Source organism: Aethina tumida, chromosome 8, assembly GCF_024364675.1.
Source record: "Aethina tumida isolate Nest 87 chromosome 8, icAetTumi1.1, whole genome shotgun sequence".
Classification (NCBI taxonomy): domain Eukaryota; kingdom Metazoa; phylum Arthropoda; class Insecta; order Coleoptera; family Nitidulidae; genus Aethina; species Aethina tumida.
Window position 1 is genome coordinate 4,830,240 of NC_065442.1, and position 25,953 is coordinate 4,856,192.

Consider the following 25,953-nt stretch of genomic DNA (forward strand, 5'->3'; position numbering starts at 1 on the left):
AAACTCCCTTCTTAACAGTTACCAGTTGAATAAAGAGGTAATTACTTAATGAATTAACATTTTATAATATTTAGATTCGGAGCTTTCAGAATTTGCAGAAATTATAAATGTAACTTTGAATTTTTTATTCATAAGTCTGTTGAATAATGAAGTTGTAATTAATAGATTTACAGCTTTACACAATCTATAGGTCTCATATATAAATGATATAGCATTTCTGCATTTTTAAATAAGTAAAAGTTAAAAAAAATCATTTGTATAAGTATGTAACACAGATACTTTTCCTAAAAAAGAGAAAGTAATTTTAGGGTTTCTCAAGGACTGTCCGCTAATCCTGAGAATCAAATCTCACCAGACATAAAATCTAAATTGGTAGCAAGATAGCTCCAGATTTGCTTTAACATCCAGCAGCGTTTTCAATGTATAGAGAAGATTGGATTTGCTATAAAATAAATATATAAATAAAACCAGAATTCCAATTACCTGCCCCAGGACGGATCCACCTTGTCGTGGTCTTGGGGCTCAGTACCGCTCCACAAGCCAGTGGTAGTGGGGAGCTAACGGATCCAGCACCTACAAGTCCAATCCATCCCCAGGAAGATCTCCGATCTTTCTCAGATTGGACTTGTTCTTCTCGAACCAGTTGACAGTGGGCTGGCGTCTACGTCAGCTTCAGTCTTCTGGTTCAGCTCACCCGCATACGTTTACATGCATGTTTTCCATCTGGGTTGAGATCTTTTGGATCGGTACCCGGAGGGGGGTTTTCTGTCTTCTGACTTTCCCCTCAGCAACAAAAAAAAAAATCCAATTATCTGATATTTTATTGAACTATATTATGTACCCTTTCAAAAGTAATGAATATGCTAAAATTTGACACTTGAAAGTTTTTACATCATAAGTTACGTAATTCAAATTATAACATTCCCAATTCTAATCACAGATGTCATATCATATTATATTAAAAGTATAAAACAGTTTTTTAAAAAGGGCATATAGAGACATTATAAATATACATATTTTAATTTAATTTTAATTAATTTAAGAAAATATGTAGAACAATTTAATTTTCATTTAACATACACAAAAGTCATTTCAACCAATTGATTAGATAACATGGGTGACAGGAAGAAGAAAATATATTTTGTTGGTAATTCAAATGTAATTCAAATTATAATAGTCTCAAGTCTAATTATAGATGTCACAACAATTACATAGAAAAGTCATATTAAGACATATAAACGATCATATTTTAATTAATTATAGATGTTATTTATATAATATATATAATTTAATAATTTTCGGTGTTGAACACGGTTGCAGGTGAAATATGATCGCGGTTTTCTATTAAAATTCTACAATATCTCTTATAACACTTCTTCTCCATCTGCCAAATCTTACTTATTTACTCGCTTAAAAATTTTCTAACATGGACTTTACTTGGATAGTCTCCTTGAAGCCGCCATGTGACAACCCCATCCCCTTTGACATTATGTAGGTCAGCACTCTTATGAGATCGTTCAGTTCGTGCTGATTAAAACGTTACAGTTTAGTCAGAATCTGGTCAAAGTTTTCACAGCTATTTTCCTGCGCCTAACAGCTGCTTAATTCTCGAACGACCAGGGGCAATCTTCTCCCTATTAAGTCAGTCACTCACTGCATTGACGCTTCCTTATTTTGACTGAAGAGTGACAATTAAAAATACTAATGGTCCCTCTCAGATAGCGACTGACTTTGTTAGGAATAAATCGTTAGAAATCATTTCTGCATGACTAACACTTTTTATTATTGTACCTCTTCTTCTTTTGGTACTGTTCAGGTTTCAGTATTTTTTCAACAAATTGTCCAATTATTTTAACAACTACATATATAACAATATTAACACAACACAGAAGTGCCAAAGGCATTATAACTGAGCTGTGTTGATTTCCCCCCGGACTTTTCCAAAAATAGGACGTACACACCGTGCAAGTGAGTTTAATTAATTCGCCCCCGCTAACTTCCCACGAACAATTTATGGTGTGTAACCTGGCCAAAAACGGATTCCCGCGAATTTTATACATATACGTCCAACGTGTTCCTCCCGAAACTCGATAATGAAGCAATTAAGGGGGAACAGTAATATGTATTTGATGGCGGGATAACATAACAAACTCGCAGACGATTAGTATGCAATTCGCACGGAGCTATCTCATCGCCTTTAGTTTTCGCCAATATTCACACCCAGTTATGTCAATTAAAGGTGCGATAATGATCTGATTCTCTGCGGTCCCGTGTAGTGTAAAATACTATTTAATACTTACCTTATAACTTTCAGGGAATAGTGACATTTATACTTTAACTACACTCATGTCCTTATGACATGGTTTCAAAATTTTTTTGGCAGCTCACTTGAAACATCAAATTATTTGACATTTTACAATTTTAGAAAGTGAGTAAATTATTATTAACAATCCGTCGCCAAGAGTTAGCACACCTCCTGAAGATTCACATCAGTACCTCCGTGTCTGGAGTCATTGGTTCATCTTATGTTTAAGCTGACTTCTTTATTCCAATCCAATTTACTCCTTTTAATAAATATTATCCAACTAATGGACCAACGGAGTGCTTACACATAGTAGTACTGTTCTCAGTTTGATTTCAGGTGACCTACCAGTTCTTAAACTGTCCACATAAAATAACACCCTTCTTGTAAATGAATATTCAAATGAAAAATCTTGATTCAGAAACGCATCCTTGTTGGATTAACAAGATAGTTTTCTGAACTAAAGGAATACTTAAACTACTCCGTAAGATAAACCATGAGGTCAAGCCAAGAGATTGTGAAACATTTTACGATCCTCGTTACTATTGGTACTGCTCTGCAATTATGGCTGGACCTATGAGCTAAGCTTACAAAGGTGATTTATTTAAGTATTCTTCATCCCAGAAAACTATCTGTTTATACCTGGAACTATGTGTTTTCTAATCAAGATTTTTCACTCTAGAAAGGTGTTGTCTATAAGGATAATTTAAGAAATAGTTGGTCCCTGTCATGAAACTCAGTACGGTACTCGTCTGTTTAAAAAACATCGTAGGCCCATATGAATTCCAGAAATAGCAATTATCTTATACCATTCAGATTCTCCACACACTGGAGACGACATCTCTGGAGGTGTTCTAGCCCTTGGCGACAGATTGTTAAACAGTTGTCTCTTTTCTTCAGGACTTTCCCTGTGCGCTGACTGGACCTAATGAAGACTTCGTTATTCCAGGAGATTACCCAGTTGGTCCTTCAATTAACAGACCATTGAAGTGCTTACACAACATTTCACCTTGTTCCTCCAATCAGGACTTTCACGGACTGACTGAACTCATTGGTTCATCTTTTTATTTGTTTCGTTGTTTCTTACGAGGTTCTTGGCTACCGTCCTAAATTCCCATAGGTTAAGTACTCCGACTAAAACGGAACTGAAGCAAGAGTTGCTGCAGTGCATTATTTGCTTACTCAAATGCGTTTACTTTTATAGGTTTCCTTAATTCAACAAAATCTATCGGATTATTGAAAGTAGGATGGGTCAGCGCAGAATTTATACATAATAGCACGGTTCTCAATTTGATAGCAGACAACACCACACACACCACTGTGTATAAATACTCCGTCGACCCATCCTACCCTGAATTACCCTGTTGATAACATTGAATTACGGTAAGTTATTGGAAGAGTAAATGCAGTGAGCTAAACATGGAATCAACTGTATGGTCGACTACAATTCTGATTCCCCGAACACTGACTACGATTCCCACTACAGTTCCATTAGAAGTCTGAGACTAAAACCTATGAGAACTATGGACGGTCTTGTATTACATCGGAGTATGTGGATTACTTGCGACTGTTCTGTACGAGGTTGTTCGAACAACTAAACTATGCTGCTCATTTGATTGACCACGTAAACTATTTCAACAATTGAATGTGGCAACGAACAAACAAGTCTCCAATGCAACGTAAGAACAAATGCGCATCGTCAACAAATTCAATTTATGAAAATAAGTATTATTACAACTTAAAACCATGGATACGTTCTGTCAATACAAGCAATTCATAGCTCACTGAAAATCAGGGGTGGCCAAGTGAATAGAAACGGAGGGGGCAACAACCGATCGGTGTCGCCGAAAAGGCACGACCTTTAACTCTCGGAATGCAGACTGGTGAGAAATGGACAGTTGGAGATTTGTAATATTTGATTTTATAAATTGGTAATAGAAATTCTGTGATGAGCAACATGGGGGGGGGGGCAAGTGAATAGGACCGTTAATTTTTTTGACCAATGGCAACGCAGTATTTAAATATGGCGCGAGTATTTTTAAAAGTCCGCGATTTAAGCGCGGGCTTCTATCCGAAGTTGCCGGGAGGATGGAATGGAACGAATGAATAAAATGGTTTGAAATTTTTGTTTTAGGCAAGTCATTTCTTATAATATCTTACTAAATAAAATCATGCTTGGATTCTATGCTTTGTTATTCAGTAATTTATTACTTAAGATGTTTACTTTATATCACATTTATATTAGTAATAAAATAACCTCAAATTTGATTAAGATCCTTTATATATTAATATATGTTTATCTGTTGAATAATTTAATGTTATTTTGTAGGTTAAATAGGTTCCCGGACCATTGATTTAACAAGAATAGACTCGGCACATTTTAGATATATTAATCTTATTATATATATTTATTATTAAAAGTAGGCATTCTAGGTTCCAACTAGACTGGGAAGGTTCGATCAATGGGAATTAGGTATTTTTAGTAGAATATAGAATTTTTTTCTGTGATATTTTCTTGTAATTTTATTTTATAATCTTATGAAATATGAAATTTTAATACATATTATAGTGATGTTCATAATCCTAATTTTAAAAATAAATCTTTTTTTTAAGCCACCTTCTAATTCTAAATTAAATTTAATTTAGCCTTCAATTTGTAATATTAATCCTTCTATCAAAACATTTCATGTCTGTGAAGACCATTTCTCTACATCAGATTTCTCTGTGACAAGAAAAATTCGTCGCCTTAAACCTAAAACAGTTCCTTTGCCACCACTATTTTTTCATTCTCATATTCCTTCCACTTCCAGGGATCTTAATTTTGATGTTTTTGAAAATTCATTGTCTAATTTGAATTCTAGTCAGTCTATTCCTTCCACTTCCAGAGATCTTAATTTTAATGTTTTTGAAAGTTGATTTGAATTCTAGTCATTATAATCCCTCTTCTAATAATTCCACTGTCAAAGATAATGTTAGTAGTTTAAATTTTTGTAGTCTTTCACCTATTGCTAAACCAAGAGTTTCTATTTCTAATCCCAAAATAATAATTCATCCAAATATCTTGTTGAAAAGATCAAATTCTAACAAATCCAATGGTTCAATTAATCACTCTTATAGTCATTCACATAATTTACATCAAGATCTTTCTTCTTAAAATAGTTTGAATTTTTATAATAATTCCAATGTGATAAATTTTCTACATGATCATACATATTGTCGCTCCAGAGAACTTATCACTAAAAAAATTTCGAAACAGGTTGAGAACACATGTAGACTGTATAAGTTGCATCGATCGGCAATATCTAAAATTTCTCAATTAAAATATCGTTGTAATAAACAAAAATCTGATATTGATATTCTCCGCAGTATCTTTAAAACAGGAAATTTAGAAAATCTTTGTGATCACTGAAACGATGTCACCAAAACATTCATATCTTCTCAACTTCGAAATGCTTCTCGTAAAGTCCATGGTGGAGTCTGGTCGTTTGCTCTTAGTATGTATAAACGTAGTGGTAAACTTAGTGGTGAACGATAGATAATTATCGTCTCATTTTTCTTTGCCCTCAATTTCTACACTTAAAAGTTTTTTAGGAAAAATTCAGTTTGATTGTGGAATTAATAAATTATACTTTGATCATTTAAAATCAGTAACAAGTAGTTTAAAAGATAAAATTGTTCATTAATTTTTGATGAAATATCTTTAAGTTTAGGTTTATATTTTAATATTAGAAATCAAAATATTTGTGGTTTTGAAGATTTTGGTCACATTGGTAAAACTTCTAGAAAAGCTGACCATGCTCAAGTTTTCAAGGTAATGGTTCCAGCTTTAAATTTTTAAATCTCTTATCGTTCAAGTTATCTCTAGTCTTCAAGAAATTGGTTTAAATGTTAGAGTTACAATTTGCGATCAAGGTAGTACAAATAGAGGTGCATTAAACTATTTATCTAATGAAAATTCTCAGAATTCAAGTTCATTTTATTTTCAAGTAAATGGTTGTCGTATTTATAAAATTTTTGATGTTCATCATTTATATAAGAATTCTAGAAACTCTCTTTTGTGTGATGACATCGAATTCGAAAAAGATAAATTTGCTAAATTTGAATATATTATTCAATCTTATGTTCTAGATAAGTCTAATGGTAACTTTAGAATGTGTCCTAAATTAACTGATCAGCATTTCGATTTTAAGAATTCGTACACTAAAATGAAAGACTGCAAAAGAAGTCCATCAACTTAGTCATTCTGTTTCTTCTTATATTTTTTATATGGTTTTTAATAATAAATTGCCGGAGGATGCTACTTATACTGCTGAATTTGTACGTACGATGAACACTCTAGAAGCAGATGAAGACGAGTTGGGGCTGATTCCTGATAAACATGTCATACATTTTTATTTAAATTAAGATCTAAATTCTTCTCAATCGCTCATGATAAATATAGTAATTTAAAATTTGCTGTCACTGAGTCTTCTGTCCATTTGGAGTTTTGGAATGAAATTTTGCTTAAAATTGAAAATTGGAAAATTTTCGATACTGTGACTAGAATTAGTATTTTACACTACAAGGGAATAAAGTTTGAGATTCAAACTCATTATTTTAATGAAAGTAGTTCCTTTCAAGGGGCTGCTTATGTAGTTGGGTATTTATTGAAAAAATTCAAATTCCACAATGCGATTTATACCATGGGGCCCTCTTATCTGAATTTGTTTGGTTCCCAAATTTCACAGAAAATTTTTATTATTTTGAATTTTCAGACTGTTCATCGTATGTATGAAATATATTTTTATCTGTATTTGCTGTATATGATTTTGAAATTAGAATGTTGTATATTCATTTTTGAGAGTTAATATTTATTTGTTATTGTCTTATACATGTTTATTTGTTTGTTATTGTTATTTAAGATATTTACTTTATGTATTTATAGTATATATAAGACTGATGTATTTTTTATAATGTTTTATTTATTTGTTATTGTCTTGTATATATATATATATATATATATATATATATATATATATATATATATATATATATATATATATATATATATGTTAGCTTACGTCATCATCTTCACCGATGGACCGATGCGACGGGCTCACATCTATTTAGACTATTTTGTTTTGTAAACAAATCTGAAGGATTTTTTTATATTTGATAATCGGGGCAGTTTTTAAGAAAGAACCGGGCAGTCAAGCTTTAGATGTCGAGGATTAAACTACGTTTGTTGTAATAAAGCGTATTATTGTGAATTTAGTGTTTTAATCAAACTAAAATGACAGATTAACAGTCGCTAATCCATCATCAGAAGGATGTCTTCTCGTGAATTATTTCCGGAAGAAAGGACCTAAAACGTATTTTTTTTTGTGTTTGTTTGTGAACGAACAAAGGCTGACAATAGTGAAAAACGCAAACGCACAGTGAGTCTAGGCATTGTGAACAGAATGTACATCGGAGAAAGACAATAATATGGCGTTATTATTCAAAATGCAGCAAGAAAGTAACAACAGATTCCAAAAACAAAACATGGAAATTTTAGCGACAATGGCCAACGCCCAAACAACTCAAGCAACATTGAAGATGGCTGCGCAGAAGGTTTAAGTGTGGCTGCAGCGCAGTTTCGACTTGTAAGATTTAGAAATTGCATTTGAGGAATATGACTTGAATTTGTCAGGAATGGACGAGTGGGTTACGAAAGAAATAAAAGAACAACCGAATGCCGTTTGATCTCATAAACTCTCCATCAGATTATCAGAGCGCCATCGTTAAAGCCCTAGGACCACTTAAAGACGATATTACGTTTGTTTATGTTGATGATGTGTTGTGCCCTGCTCGACCCATTCAAGAATGTCTTAAGAATTTAAGAAAGGACATTGACGCCCTTAAATATACAAAAATGTGACTTTTTCAAACATCTGTGAAATATTTAGGTGTGATCGAAAAAGGACTGGCTGGATATTTTAGCATCTTGTGAAAAACTTTGCATCTTTAACAGCACCGATATCTGCAATGTTACGTGGGGAAAAATCTTTTGAATGGACATGTAAATGTGAAAATGTACGATTGACTTCTTATCCGATTTTCAACATTTTTGATCTGGAATTGTCAACCGAACTACATACAGAAGCAAGTTCGTTAGGATTAGATGTCGCTATTAGCTGTCGAATAGAGGAAAGTTGAAACCAAAGTATCAAGGACCCTTTGAGGTAACGCATTGTTTACCTAATGAGAGGTACGCACTCCGAAGGATTGGCAGCAGAGGTAGAACTACAATAGCAGCGCATGAACAGTTACGAACCTGGCCAGATACAGAAATTCTATAAGGTTTGATGGATATAGATTTATTTAATAAGATTGATGTGTGAATGTGTGTAAAGGTCCCTGCTTTGTAGGCTGTTTAAGGTCCCTGTGTATCAGGCTATATGTGAAGGTCCCTGCTTAGTAGGCTATGATTAAGGTCCCTGCTCGGCAGGCTATTTTTAAGGTCCCTGCGTCGCAGGCTATGTTTGAGGTCCCTACTTTGTAGGCTATGTTTAAGGTTCCTACTTTGCAGGCTATGTTTAAAGGTCCCTGCTTGGCAGGCTATTTTTAAGGTCCCTGCTCTGCAGGCTTAGATTGTTGTGTTCTGGGTCTGTGAGACAAGCGGGTAATAGACCTGGTAGTGGTTGAACCGCCTCTGAGCTCCTGGCTAGAATATGGTATCTTTTGATAGCACTTGAGACATGGGTGTAACAGACCTGTTGATGGTTGAGCCGCCTCTGTGCTTCTAGTGATTGTTAACTGTGCCGCATAACAGTCTATTTTGTTAAATGATATGAGGTTTAGGCTTAGTTCTTCGAATATATTTTGAGCTTGTACTGCTGTTATAATGTTTACAGATTACCGGTGTCAGGTGAATCTTTGAAAAAACTGCGCAAGGCCGTGTTAGCTTACGTCATCATCTTCACCGATGGACCGATGCGACGGGCTCACATCTATTTAGACTATTTTGTTTTGTAAACAAAACTGAAGGATTTGTTATAATTTGTTAATCGGGGCAGTTTTTAAGAAAGAACCGGGCAGTCAAGCTTTAGATGTCGAGGATTGGGCGTGCTGGAGCGCGCCGGCGCACAATGTAAATTAATCTTTGCGAATGCATTTAGTAACTCTCCGTATACGTAGGGATGTAGTTCGAGTTCTTCGGATGCTCCATTTAAATTCCGTAACTTTGTATAATTTTCAATCTGTAAAATGAAATATTTTTTGAGGGCATTTCAAAAACAAAAATAAATATTCTAAAAATAAACTACTTTTTTCAAAATAAAAATGTATCCCAAAAATTAAATTAAATAAATAAATGCATAAGTAAAAAAAACTAAAAATAATTAAATAATGTGTTCAAAGACACCGACTCGTCTGCGGAGACAAACCGCATGCTAAACGCAGCAAAACCAAATGATCCCCTCCAGTCAGTTCGGCCCGCCCACATAATTGCATTTATATCTTTCCTTTTTGTTTACAAAGGGGTATTGATGTTCCGTCTCAATATGCGAGTAGACACCTTCATCATTTTTGATACGGTATATATATATATAGAATTATTTTTTACTTTTATGTTGTTTATTATTGTTGTTATAATGTTTGTAATGTACAATAAATAATTTGTAATAAAAATGTTTTAATTCCACAGCTTGTTTTATTTCTCAATCAATAATATATACCAATTAATTTGAATTTGAAACTATTCCCGCCATTTTTTCCAAATGTCAAATACAGAAAACTATAAAGGCGACATCTATTGAATAATTTAATCACTACAAATCAATTTCTCGTCCAGTGTTGTTTCTCATTTTTAGTAGAAGGTTTGTACTTCTTGGGTGTTCTGTAATGAGCAGGGAATATCTAGTGTTTTTAATTAGAGAAAATAATCTACTACATTTCAGAAGAGTGAGTCATATATTTCTGGTAAAAGAGGCTTACGTCATATAATTGTTTGTGTCATTGTGTATTATTGTATAAACCGTATTATTAATATGTTCATTTCTTTTTATTCATTGAATTTGAAGTATTTTTTTTAATTCATTTCATGCTTCCTTCTTAGTTGCTTTAGTCAAAATTCAGAAAGTTACTTTTACAACAGTTAAATTAGTTATAATGATAATATTACAGTTTTAATTTAGATGAGTGTCAAAGTGATGTATCCTTAAGTACTCATTTGATGTTTTACGTATCATTTGTATATAGTATGTATTTTTCATATTTTTATTTTTTTCATTTTATATATAGTAAAATTTATGCGAAATATTTAATTGTTTTATTTTTAACTATTTTCAGAAAAACCTAATATATACTTATTTGATATAAATTTTAAATATAAAGTTTTCCGCCATTTATAAAGTGTCAGATGTACAAAGAGATATCTGTAATCTATTTAAGAAATGGCAACACCGCGTTTAACATGGCAACATGACCGTATCCCGGATTGGTGATTCTTAGGTTTCCTATGTTGAACGCATAGAAAACCTAAGAAGTACCAACCCAATGTTATAAACGAGAAACATAACTGGGCACGTTTTGGGGATGTAGCTGAGTTGCCATTTTCAATACAGTGTTGCCTTTCCTTACAGATTACAGATATCTTTTCGTCCATCTGTCACTTCATATAGGGCTGGAAACCATATATTTAAAATTTATATTAAATGTGTATAGGTTAGATTTTTTCAATGGTATATAAAAACAAAATTAAACATTTCGTATAAGCTTTATTACATATTAATGGTAAAAACAACAATCATAAAAATAAACATACTATATACATATGTAAGTGGTTTATATAAACAATACAATATAATATCAATACAATAAATAATTGTAAAATGAATTATATAAATGTGTCAATACTATACTACAGTAGACTATTTAGAATTACCCAGGTTACACCACGTGGAGGCAGTCTACATTGTAACCCGAACATGAACTATACTAAGCACCTTTTTGAATATAATAAATGAATAAAAAGGAGATCAAATTACTATTTTAGTCTAATGAATGGAAATATATTGTTAATATAATTCATGAGAGTATTTTAATTCTCTCCCAGAATAAAATAAAAAAATATTGCACAATGCTAAAATAAAAATCAATTCAAAAATAAACAAATTAAAAACAATTCAACAACAAATTAAAAAATATTCAACAATAAACAAAATAACACCTATAACTAACATGCATATAAATATATATATAAATAAGAAAATATTTTAAACATAACATTACATTTCACAAGAAACAATAAATACACAAAATAAACTCTCTTTAAAAAATAAGGAAGATCATGAACATTTAAAAAAAAATTAATACTTTCTATGAAATTTGGGACCCTCTTTTTTATTATTATCTCTCATATATTTATAAAGTGTGAGTCTAATACATTTATCTAAAATTTTATTTTTACAATCATGAATTTGACAAAAGAGAAATTGTTCGGAAATTTTAGAAAAATATTCTTTGAAATTAATTTCTAATGAACTTTTATGCGAATTATCATTTAAAAACATATATAAGTGAATATGAATATTAGAAACAAAATCAACAAGTGAATCGCTGGGATAAATTAATTTATTCAAATTTTGATCAAATTCCTTAAAAGATATAAAAATATGTTTTTCAGTTACATTTTCTGAGAAAAGGGTCCCATGGCATGAGTCGCAATTTGGAATTTCAATTTTATTTAACAAATACCCAGCAACATAAGAGGCACCTTGAAGTGAACTAGAATCTTTAATATATTTTTGAACTAAATTCAAATCAGACTCGAAAATGGAAACATCTGGTATAGTCGCCGAATTAACGGAATTGGAAAGAAATTTTGAAAATGCCCCTAAAGATTTGCCACCATCATCTTTTGAATTACTTTTAACAAATGGAGAAACACTTAATTTATTAACAACGACAGTTTTTAATGCTGCGATGAATTGGTGATATGTTGGATTGGTATTGAAAAAACCATGCTGGCGTATTTGACAAAATAAATTTTCTATGGGGTCTTGATTAAGAAACCTGGTATTCAGAGACTCATAGCCTTCATTTTTCAACTCGTGCCATAGTGAAGCAACAGACGTTAAAGTAATTATCCAGCCTTTTAAAAATGAATATTGACATGTGACATCTCTACCTGTGCTTGAATCAAGAATTTTCCAATATCGAATTTTCGATAAAATTTCTTTCCAAAATTCTAAATGTCCAGATGATTCAGTCACAGCGAATTTTAAATTGACATTATTATTTGGCGACGGTTGATTAGAATTTTTATAGAAGTTTATGTCGTGTTTTTCTGGAATAGGCCCTAAATCATCGTCATCTTCAGTTTCCATGACCAAATGTTCCGGAATTTTTTTTTCAGATTTACTTTGAATACCCATGCCATTTAAAGAATCGAAGAGAGAGTTCATCATGTGTACAAATTCTGCTGTATAAGATGCATCATTAGGTAATTGAGTAGAAGAGACTAAAGATAGAATACAGGCAGACATTGAAAAAGAAAGCTGATGAGCAGCGTACGAAACCTTCATTTTAGTATAAGAATTTTTGAAATTGAAATGCTGATCAGTGAGTTTAGGACACATTCGAAAATTACGTTTAAACCTATACTTTGAAGATTAGAGATAATTTCAGTAATAATTAACTTTAAATTTAATGTGGGAACTGTACCTTTAGAGAAATAATATGCAACAACCTCTTTCCAATTAGATGACAACCCACGAATCATAAAAACTAAAGCATGATCTGCCTTTTTAGAAGTTTTGCCAAGATGACCATAATCCTTGAAACCACAAAATTCTTGTTTTTTTACTTGGAAATGTATGCCAGAACTTAAAGATACTTCATCAAATAATAAACAACAATTTTTATCATTTAATTCACTGGAGACAGATTTTAAGTGTTCAAAATATAATTTGTTTATACCAGACTCAAATTCAATTTTACTTAGAAGACTTTTCAGAGTAGAAATGGAAGATAGAGAAAAATGAGTTTGCAAATAACGATATAGTTTACCACTTCGTTTATACATAGAGAGAGCGAAAGTTTTATCGTCAAGAGACCAAATTTTACAATTAGATTTTCGAGAGGAATTTCTCAATTGGGATGCTATAAAATTTCTTGTAACCAGATTCAAATTGGAACAAACTTCTTCTAATTTTCCATTTTTAAAGATATTACGGAGATTGGAAATGTCAGACTTTTGTTTTCGACAACGAGCTTTTAACTTTGAAATTTTAGAAAGAGCATTTCGATGCATCTTATACAGCAAAGAATTTTTCTCAGTATTATTTTTACTATTTGTAGTTTTATCACAGACAGAAGATAAAGATTTACAATATGAATGATCACTAAGAATATTGGAATTTTGCTTACTAATAAAATCTTTTATAATATCAATATTTGTACTTTTATCACAGAGAGAATTTTCAGTCACATGGGAGATACTAGAATTGAAATGAAAAATAGGAACTGTAGAATCATTAGAAAGAGTATCAGAACTTTTTAACAGAACATTGGAATGGATAATACTTTTATTAAGATTATTTGAATTATTAGAATGTGAATGGGAAAAACTAGAACTAGGAATTTCAGATACTTGAACATTTACAGTACTTATAGAAGTAGAAAGAACTGTAGAAATTTCTTGAAGAAGTGGAACAGGTACAGTTCCCTTTTTTAGGAGAGGCCTTCGCTTATTATAAATAAAATCTGAAGATAAAAAATGATCCTCACATATATAAAACGTTTTTACAGAACTTTTAATATCACAAATAGAACGCCAAGATAGATTAATATCTGAATTTAATGGTGGTTTAAAAAAAGACTTATTCTTAAAATTGAAATTTTTAACAATAAGATATTTGTTAGAACAATTGGGATAACTACAATATTTAGTACTATAACCAGAAACTAGAGATTGCTGAGAAAAATCCATTACAAAATATATATATATAAAAAATAAATAAAAATATCACAGCTTACAGTCTTACGTGTAAAGTTGGAGAAGATCGAACCTGAAAATTTGTGTTCCAAATAAATAACAAAAAACAAATAAAAAAATATTATACCTGAAAGTACTTTTTACTATGGGGATTCTTAAAGACACATCTCTTCGAGAGGCCATCTAACCTAAAACTGTAACATAATTATTACAACTGCTGTATAAAAACTATATGAATTTTGGCAAAAACAATAACTAACCAAGTATAAAATGAATTAAAACAAGAAATACTTTACATTAAATTCAATGATTGAACAATTTAAATAAAAATTAATAAAATTCTAACATTACGCTATGTAAAATAATATACAATAACAAATACAAACAATTAAATTATGTATAGTAGTTATATAAAAAGATTCTTACCAGAAATATACTTTTTCAAAGTATTCACATTCCCCGGCCATGCTCTCTCTTCTCCAACCTAAAAACTACTGAACTTTCGCGCCCATGACTTCGCCATTCTGAAATCTAGTAAATTATTTTCTCTAACTAAAATCACTAAATATTCCCTAAACATCTCGGAAATTTTTGGGGAATTTGTAATACCAATTTATAAAATTAAATATTAAAAATCCCTACAACCTCAAACAAAAAGGTCGTGCCTTTCCGGCGATTCCGAACGTCTATCATCGGCTGTTGCCCCTCCGTCCCTATTCGCTTGCCCCCCCCTGGTTGAACGTACCAATACCAACTTAAAATTATATGTTGTGTAGTTCAAAACCATGGATATGCAATAGCATATGTTTTGTTAACAAAGGAAATAATTTTCTATTACACATATTTTACTCGTGTGTGAAAATCGAAATAATAAAAATAAATAATAATTTTCTTCAAATTATTATTTTTTAGAATATTATGATACCTTCTGTAGTTTGTTACTAGAATTTATAAAATAATATTTATTTTTATTATTTAAGTCCCACGTTGGGCGCCACAATTTCATATTTTACATGTGCATTGGTTTTGTTGCGCATTCGCCAGTTTTAACAACAGTTGTAAAAATGGTAGATGCGACACAAAAATCTTAATTAAGATATTCAATTGAATTAGGATAAGATATTTGGAAACATAAAATTAATTGCCTTATGGATGTAGTTGTAATTATACAATTTGTTTGCGCATTCACGATGTTTAAACATTTATTAAACATCAAAATCATATTTTTTATACTATTTTAAAGGTTACTTTACTGATTAATTAAAAAAATTTAAATAGTACTTATTAAAAATGGATCAAACAATGAATAAAGTAAATTAATTTAATTTAATTAACTTATTCTTAGAATTTGTTCATTAATAAATAATTACATAAATGTAATAATATTTTTCTATTAAAAAATATTCTACTAGTATGTGAAAATCGAAATAAAAAAATAAGTAATAATTTTCTTCAAAATATTATATTCTGGAATATTATTAAACATTCTGTAACTTGTCACCTGGATTTAAAAATTAATAATTATTTTTACAAGTCTATTTCTATTAAAAAATAATTTTCGGTATATTTGTCACCTGAATTTAGAAAATGAATCAATACCTGAACGTTGCACCGAACTTCTGAGAAGTAGAGTAAGACGTACTCACTATTATATATAAGGATATCTAATCTTTTGACATTTTATAATGTTACATTAATTTGAATTTTACTGCATATTTTAATTTTTGTTACGCCCTCCTCCAGTGTTTTTATTCGGATAACAAAATTTCATTTCGACATATTTATTAAATAAAAAGTTACAAACACTTTTTGAAGTGTTAATAATCAATTAATATCTCATAAACTTCAGTACAAAAATCAATTTTGAAAATGACTCAGATAATGCCGATATTGCATGTAATAATTTGCAATCAACACATAAGACCGAGCCGACTCTAAAGGACATCTGTTGCTCGCCACACACCCTCGAAAAATTGTAGAACGAAGACGCGACACTCAGTTCGCGCTGGCACGACGAAGGCCTCACAAAAGAATCGAAATCACCTTCAAATTTATTCCGCAAACCTCCCGAGTCTCCCATATCATATCGCCTTAATCGCGTTTGAAGTGGAATAAGAAGGGGCCTCCCCAGGCGGCGGCGGAGCTCGACATCTTGCGGCGGCCTGGGCCATCCGCGGAAAGCAATTGTCAAATGTAATATCACGTCTTTACTGCCGCCAAATATTTGGGTCATCCGCCACAACGACACGGACCATTCTACCTGTACGGCACAATAAAAACTAAACTGAAGCTGTTATTGTGTGAAGAATTTGATACCACTTATTGCACACTCCCCCTGAAAGCTTTCGTTGTCTGTGATCTAAGCCGATATTTGTTTAAGAATAACAATCTTATGCATCCACGTTTGATTTGTTTTGAAGTTTCCGGAGATTTACGTCACGAATTAAATCCCGGCCTGTTTTAGGTGGCCCGTCTAGTTCCGTACCAAAAATTTATGACAATGTGGGAAAACTAGCGTAGCAAGTTCAAAATGAATTCGTCGCGATAATTCATTTGCTTGGGGGCTGTTCAAAGTTGACTGAATTTGTGTATCTAAATGTAATTAAATTACGCACTCTTTATGCCGGATGATTTATTGCTTAAGTTTCTTAGTACTTTGCGCAATAAAGACGGGTAATTTATATGTGTTGTCCAATGCCGTTATACCATTGTAATACGTTTCTAATCTAATCTAATTACATCTCTGCCAACTTAAAATTATATAATATTTTATTAGCAACTTACTGAACATTATGTTTCAAATTGTTTTAGACATATTTGTTAGAAAACATTAAATACAAATATAAAACTTTTAATATTTATTTTTTAAAATAAATATAAATGAGTTGTAGTAAAAGAATGAAATTTAATTTTAAGTTGTTATAAAAAGTTGTATAAATCAACTCTTAATAGAAATTATTTTGTTATTTAAACATGGAATTATTATACAGAATGTTTGATAATTATTGTGACAAAGTAATAAAATTCATTAAAATAAGCCATTTTGTTCCATAAACCACTATCTGGAATTGGGTATGTAGTTAATAGTGCTTTTTTATCACGGTGTATAATAAATTAAATCTAAAATATATTTTTGGAAATGATTGTGTTAATTCTACTCTGTAATCAAAAATGATTAACAATACATCAGTCTATTGATTAAAGAATGATTATTACAGATGACTCAGGAGAAGTCATAATAAAACAAATATAAGAAACAATTAAGTCAAAATTAATATCACTTTTGATATATAATATTTTATTATGCGGTAAAACAATAAGTAACTAAATCTCTGTATAATATGATGAAGTATTTATGATTTTTTAGAGTTATTAGAGTAATTCTATTGAATGATCAAAGATGAATGAATATACCGTGAGAGAAAAAAGTACATAATAAAACCATACAAATTTAATTGTTTTAAAAAATAAATAGGTTGCATAATGACAATACCTATCCCCAATAATATTTTTTTATCACCTTCTATAATTATAATTAAATTAAATCTAAAATAAAAATAAATATAATTTATATAATATTTTATTTTTATTTTTGAAAATGATTGTGTTAATTCTACTGTGTGATCAAAAATGATTGACAGTCAGCAGTCCATTGATTAAAGAGTCATTATTACTAACGATTATTATAAAAGGAGTACGTCGTAATAAACAAATATAAAAAATTAATCAAAAGTTAATATCACTTTTGGTATACAATATTTATTTATTTAATTCTATTAAACTAATTCATCGAGTAAGCGGGATAACATCTGCAAAATTCGTCAAAATAAATTCGACGGCGTCGAAGAAGAAGAGGGGTGATGCCCGAGAACAAAAACCGCCCGTAGATTTCTTTTGTTGAATGAGCGAAATCAGCATGCCATGCATATTTTACAAGTATAATTCAGTTTATAGCCTACGTTCGTATTCATTCTCACAATACTTTTAAATATTTGAGGCCCTGCCTGGGCAACCGTGCTCACTTATTAATTTACTATCACATAGTAAGATTTAGGTGGCTGTGAGTGGGCTTTAAATCTACAGAGTACGTGAGTGAAATTTTAAATGGTTTTCTGCAACGCGAATGTAATTTTACAAGATTAAATAAGTTTGCTATTTGCTCATTTATTAAATGGACTTTTATAGAAGTTCCGAAACGAGAAATTAAGTAATGTTTTTACGTCAGAGGACACATTAATTAAAATGGATCATTTTGAATAATTATTGAATTTGAATGTGTAATGCGATTAAATATTAATAGTAACTTATAAGCTAACTTATAAAACTAATTAAAGTACACTTAGGGGCTCAAAAATCACCCTGGTTTCAAGCAAAATTCATTTTTAAAATGATAAAAATTATAAATTTAAATAGTAAAAATAACTAGTTAAAGTAGTATTTTATTTTTATTTTTGAAAATGATTGTGTTAATTCTACTGTGTGATCAAAAATGATTGACAGTCAGCGGTCCATTGATTAAAGAGTCATTGTTACTAACGATTATTATAAAAGGAATACGTCGTAATAAACAAATATAAAAAATTATTCAAAGGTTAATATCACTTTTGGTATACAATATTTTATTATGGGGTAACATATTAAAAAATTCAACCAGATAGAAAATACATGCATATTTATTTATTTAATTCTATTTTTATATTGTCAATATCCAGAAAAGAAGATATTTTATATAATATATATTATTGATATTTAGAGTAAGTTAAAAAATGTATATTGTTATTACATGTAGTTTAAATGTTTTTCCATCAATGATTTTTCAACTTTAGAAACTAAATTAACTATAAAATGTGTTGTGAGTTGTAGTAAATTAATAAAATATAATTTTAAGTTGTTATAATGTATACAATATTGATTTTAGCGTGGACTTAACATGCTTTTTAACAATTATATCTATTAAACAGATAATCATTATATTTCTTCTTAGCTAACGAAACTGAAAAGAATATAATTTTAAGTTGATAAGATATTCATATTTAAGTAAGTTAAAAAATATATTGTTATTATATGTAGTTTAAATGTTTTTCCACCAATTATTTTTCAATTTCAGGAACTAAATTAAGTATAAAATATCTTGTGACTTGTATTAAATAAATAAAATTTAATTTTAAATTGTTATAATGTATACAATTATTATATGCGGTATAAATGTTTTTCCACCAATTATTTTTCAATTTTCGAAACTAAATTATATATAAAATCTCTTGTGAATTGTATTAAATGAATAAAATATTATTTTAAGTTATTATAATGAATACAACTCTCTTGAAGAAGCTAACGCAGTATAAGATGGAGGAAGATGAGAACGTGCGTGAACATCTAGACAATTTTTTTGGCGCTGTTGACAAGCTGGACATCATGAATGTCGACATCAACCCAGACTTATTGGCCATCTTACTGTTACACAGTCTACCAACTAGGTACGAGAATTTCAGATGTGCTATTGAGTCGCGAGACGAATTACCGAGTCCCGAAGTTCTACGGGTGAAAATTATGGAAGAAAGCGAAGCTAGGAAGGGTGAGACAAGCAAAGTTGCAGGCGCTCTGTGGGCAAAAGGCCCCAGAAAACATCAAATTAATAAGAAGCAGAACGAGAAACCGAAGCGCGCTGACCCATCTAAAGCGTTTAAGTTCAAGTGTCATAGATGCAGGCAAGTAGGTCACATGGCCCAGAATTGTCCTGGTAGGACAAGCACGGAAACCACAAATGCATGTTTTCAAGTTAACGCACGCATAAACGAACAATGGTGTCTTGATAGTGGAGCAACTTCTCACTTATGTAAGGACATCGAACGATTCGTGAAGATAGACAAAGAACATACTAGGAAGCTAAGTTTAGCGAACGGGGACAAAACCGACATAACGGCCATTGGAAAGGTTAAGTTGGAAGCTGTGAACGGGAGAAGCGTGACAAATCTAATATTACAGAATGTATTGCACGCACCAGCACTTGCGGCGAACCTGATGTCCCGAAGGTTATCTGTATATTGTAACTGAAAGTACAAAGAACGAGTCGGCGTGCATAGCGAAACCGAAGAGAAATTTTCGCAAATATCATCGCCTGAATTTACGCAGTCTGAAGGAAGCTATAATAAGCAAGCGAGTACAGGCAGCGGAAGTAAAATATGTTTACGAGCGATGATAGCTGACATCTTGACCAAGGGTCTGCATGGATCGAAGCACATGACTTCATCACGAAGACGGGACTGAAGCGAGCTGTTAGCCGTCGTTCCTGATGCAGCCCATCTGGCACACGACAGACGCGATGTGAATGTTTTTCTGCATTAATGATGGAATTGTCGAAAAATGCTGTTTCATTTGTAGTTAAAATATCCATGGTATTTATTCTGATGCTGACGCTGCTGCTGCTGCTTCTTAACTTTGAATCCCAGCGATATTAAAAAAGCGATATTGTTAGTGGTTAACCCTTCAGATGACTGTGTTTGAATAATTCTAGATTGAGATCTATTATATTTTATAACCATTTTCTTTGTTTTCTATTACTTTTCAATCGATCGACAGCTCTCAGATGAGTTCTTAGTGTTATCGTTTCTCCCCTAAAATTGAGCAGTTTGCCATCTTGATCGACCAATTTAAATGTTATGTTGTTGATTATTTTCGTATTTAAAGGAAGATATATGACATTTTGTGGGGATTCTATAATTTTAAAACCAGCACCTACGCTTGGGAAAAATTCATGTAAAATATGACTCATGACACCATTATCATAGGAACCAATTATAATATTACACAGTACTTTGATTGCATTCACTTTCATTATATTAACTGGTTTTTTCGATTCGTTTAGTTTGTTTACATCCGAGATTTTATTCTCAAACCCCAATAAATCTCCGATGAAATCTGGTTTGGAAAAGTCCACAACATGTGTACATTTTATTTCACATTTCAATGTATTTAAATTGGGATGTATTGTGTTTATATGTTTTTTATGTATTTTATTTAACAGATCAATTTGATTTAAAAGATTTGAATTAATGTCTTTAATATCATAGGTGCGTTTTCGTATTCTCTAAGATCCAAGGGTGGATAAAAGTCTGCTGATAAAACAGATTCGGTGCCTGTAAAACTGAACGTTCTCATTCTACCTCTCTCTCTCTTAAAATACAAATTATGTACTAAACAAAAACTGTATTTTTAAGAAAGAATACTTATACAAAAATTCCAAACATAAATGACCGCAATTGTAGTAGTCATTGGATTTCTGAAAATTATTATAATTACAATCAATTGTTGTTGTTGTTGTAAAATCGGATGAATTAAAATAATCAATAATATCTTTGGGTGGTTTAAGATTACCAAAACTATCGAAATATAAGATGTACTCTTTATTTCTTTTTATATAAGAAACCCAGTGGGTGTCTGGTCCTTGTTCACAATCGAGATTAACAATACCGCATTCTTTGGGTTTACGAATTTTTTTTGGTAAATTGTCTCGCATAAAGACACCTCGAAAATTTTTAATTTTTAATAATTTAACATATCGATTCAAATCTAGATTTGTTAGAGCACGTTTTGGTAATCTTTCTAGGGAAAATTTTTTTCTGTTGCAGTTCCGGCATAATACGAATAGGGATTTACGAAAAGTCCCAAGCCTTTTTTATGTGGTTTTAAGACTAAACCCTTTCCCATAGCGATCGCTTCCATTTTTTCATTATGGCGTTGTTTTTCTTTTAGCTGGTCTTGAGCTGATTTGGCTTTATTCACGGCCGAGGCAATCGAACTCGCTCCCCCCGCTGACGCTCTCAATGCACTCAGACCGGCAAAAAGAGGAATTAACGGAAGAAAACCTCCCGGTTTTGGTATAGGAATTATTCTAGACAGTTTACTTTTTTTCCTTTCTTTATTTTACTGTCTCGAATCTCTCTAAGAGCAATTTTGATTGCAGAAGAAACATCGTCACCCATCTATCAATATTTGAAAAAACTACTCGCACCCATCAAAGATATTAAGTACTTTGAATTTCATGATAACGAAAATATTATGAGTCCTTCTGAAGCGAGAAAAAATTCAATTTTCATATTTGACGATGTGGCATGTGGAAAACAGAGTGTAATGAGAAATTTTTTCGCAATGGGTCGACATAACTTGATCGATTCGTTTTATTTAACGCAAACCTACGCTCACATTCCCAAACATCTTGTACGTGACAATGCGAACATGTTGGTGTTATTCAAACAAGACAATATGAATTTAAAACATATTTATAATGATCACGTCAATAAGACATGTCATTCGAAATATTCTACGATATGTGTTCGGAGTGTTGGACAACAACAAAACATGGATTTTTGGTAATCTGTAAGGATTTTGATTTGAACTGCGGTCGCTATAAGAAGGGATTTGATAATTTTATTGCATTATAGTATTTTTTTATTATAAATAATATACCCACACTTAAACAAAACAACTATTACGATAAAATTGATGCAGGTGCGCTAGAAAATTCGACATAAATTGAATGCTTTAAAATCGGGACGAATTAATATTGAACGAGCCTTACAACCATTACGTCAAATTATTACAAAATCTGTTGAACCATCATCATCATCATTATCACCATCGTCATCTTCAACCGTCAAACAGGAATATATAAAACAAGAAGATAATAATAATGTTACACCTAAGAAAGAAATGAGAAAAAAAGAAAAAGAAAATAAGAAAACAAAAGATGTCGGAACAAGTCCAATACAACAACAACAACAACAACAGAAACAAACGTTTTCTCCAAGGGAAGTACAATTTATAGATGATAGTGTGACATTTACACATACACCTGATAATGATGATTATTATGATGATTATAATAATACTATCAACAATGAGGGAAGTTACATTTACGATGATGATGATGAAATTCTAAATCTAAATAATAGATCAATTATTGAATCGATACCTGAAGAATCTTTTATGGAATACTTGGAACAATGTCATGAATTACCACAAATTTTTATATCTCGATTTATTAGGGACACCAATCATGAATTTGATCACTACTATCTAAGTCACAATCCTCTAACTGATAAATTTAAATTTGGCGATTCAGAAATGGATTTTTAAGGTCCCAATATAAGGATTAAGAATAAAATTTATGAAGGGACTCCCGGTCTATATGACTTGATATTTTTAAATAAACCGAAAAACTCTGCTACACCCCAGGATATAAAGAATTTTCAAGAAATACTTTTAGAAACAAATGCTCATAAAAGGAATTTTAAAAAAGACGAGCAAGTGGCTGGAAACAGAGGTGACAAATACAAATTTGTAATCAAACCAATGTTAAACGCGTTGGCAGAGGAGCAGATTGATGCAGACAAACAGCATAAAAAGATGAAATTAAGAACGCATCATTATCATCATCATCATAAAGGAGCAGGATTGGGAGAAGAAAGTAAAAGAAGAATAATAAAAAGAATAAGAAAAGGAAAAGGAATTGGTACTTTAATGCGGTTTAATGAAAAACCCATAGAATATGTACACTGGGATGATCCAAATGAATTGGTGGAAAGATTAAAATTGTTAGTCGCTTCCCAAATGGCTGGAAATAATCATCATACCAACGAAATAAACATCATAATTGAAGAACTAAAAGAAGCCAATATAATTGAATAAAAATCATTAATATTAAGTCATTTACAAAATGTCAGTTGATAAGTTTGGACGGCGTCAACTGCAGCTGCAGCTGCAGCAACAGCAGACATCGATAATGTTAAGTGAAGATTTTCTTAATCGATTGTTGATAATAAACTAACAACAACAACATCAATACTCGATAAATCCGATGTTGAATCATTAATGAACTCTAAATTGACAAACATTATTCCAAGTCTTGAGAAAATGGCTAACCCTTATAAACAAAATGATTATCATGTTCAGTTAAGTAGCGGTTTGACAGAGTTCAAAGTTCCATTGGATTTAACTATAAAATCAATTGCATTTATATTTCCATCTACACTAACCCTCTACATTGATGGGAAAAAGTTAAACAACCCCCTAATAAATATTATCGGTAAAAAAAATAAAAAAGGACAATCTATCATTATAACGCATTCGAAACCAGGTAGCGTAGGTCAAAGATCACTGGTAACTTTGCTTATTAACTTACCCTTAAATAATTAAAAAAAAATGAAAAAGCAAAAGAAAATTTTCAACGACACCGCAGCCACAGCCGCAGTTATCATTTACAAACGTGAGATTATTAATGAACTACACAAACCGGCACGGAAAACTTTTAAAAGACGACATATAATAGTGAAAGGTTTAAATGATTTGTATCAGCCGATTTGGTGGAAATGATACCGTATGCACGGCAAAACAATGGATTTCGCTATATTTCGGTTGTTATCAATGTATTCACTAAATTTGTATGGGCCGTTCCGGTTAAGAATAAAACCGCCAAAAACGTAACAAAGGTAATGCAAAATATTCTAATTTCACCAAATAATGTTCCCATCAATCTACAAACCGACATGGGTAAGGAATTTTATAATAAAGACTTTAAAATGTTAATGAGAAAATTGAAAATTAATCACTATTCAACGTACAGTTCGAAAAAAGCATCGGTAGTCGAACGTGTTAATCATACATTAAAATCGTTAATGTGGAAAGAATTTAACTATCAAGGCAACTACAAATCGTTGAAAATTCTACCTGAAATCGTGTTAAAATACAATTCAACTAAACACACCACAATAGGAATGAAACCAATAGATGTCACAGCTAAAAATGAACAGTCACTATTGAAAACTGCATTTAATCACATAAAAATCTATCGCAGAAGTAAATTTAAGGTGGGCGATAAAGTGCGTGTTAGTAAATATCGAGAGGCATTCAACAAGGGCTACACACCGCTATCTTGTGGAAAAAGTCCTTAAACAAAAGGGCAATAAGGCCTACGTGAAATGGTTTGGTTTACCAACCAACCAAAACAGTTGGGTTAATAAAAACGATTTGTTGTAAACAAAGAGAGAGAGAGAGGTGGAAGAAGGAAGTGGGGGGTTATGAAAAAATTAATTAATAATTTTATTTAGATTTATTTCATAGTCTAGTAGCGTCGCTCGTAGAAATAATAATAGTAATAATGATGATGGATAGTGCTGCTGATGCTGATAATGCTGCTGCTGCTGCTGCTTTTCAAACGTGTGGTGATGAAATTAATAATAATAATTATAGTGATATTAAAAGTGATGGTATGAGTCAAGGAGGAGGAGGAGGAGGAGGAGGAGGGGGAGAAGGAAAAAGTAGAAAAAGAAGAGGAGATTATGAAAACCTGCAAGATGATGATGATGATGATGATGATGATCCATTGCAAAATCTTCTTATAAAATCAACTTATATCACTCAGACAACTCAAATTACATGTGGATTGAATAAATTCAATAATTTTCGAATTGTTATAGAACTGCAGGATAAATTTAACAGAGATATAAAAATTTCATTTACTACAGTAGAATGGGATGATCTCATGGAAATATTGTCGGAGGCTTCAGACTTTATACAACTGAACAACAACAACAACAACATTATGAGAGAATGTTACGTTAACGAAAGCATTTATGTCTGTGTCTCATTAACCAATGATCAACATCATTATCATCATCATAAAAAATAATTAAAA

General features: G+C 31.4%; 2 protein-coding genes across 2 annotated transcripts in view; one reads left to right on the top strand and one right to left on the bottom strand.

The window, feature by feature from the left end:
* LOC126266398 (uncharacterized protein DDB_G0280315) overlaps window positions 1-25,953 on the top strand; it is a 223,860-nt gene that overhangs the window by 193,558 nt on the left and 4,349 nt on the right. The gene's annotated exons all lie outside the window — the stretch shown is intronic.
* Window positions 1,411-14,721, bottom strand: LOC126266401 (uncharacterized). Its single transcript, XM_049970305.1, has 4 exons — window positions 14,688-14,721; window positions 14,389-14,455; window positions 12,915-14,334; window positions 1,411-1,527 (listed from the first exon to the last, which is right to left on the bottom strand). Exons 3-4 carry the CDS (start codon window positions 14,253-14,255, stop codon window positions 1,411-1,413), a joined length of 1,458 nt encoding a protein of 485 aa, XP_049826262.1. The 5' UTR covers window positions 14,256-14,334; window positions 14,389-14,455; window positions 14,688-14,721.

Bases quoted from the DNA above. Each gene is read 5' to 3' on its own strand.
- LOC126266401 (XM_049970305.1), bottom strand. From the start codon at position 14,255: ATGGATTTTTCTCAGCAATCTCTAGTTTCTGGTTATAGTACTAAATAT. The intron at 1,528-12,914 runs GTAATTTTCGAA...CGTTTTAATCAG, and splicing joins TTCAAAGTATAGGTTTAAAC to CACGAACTGAACGATCTCAT.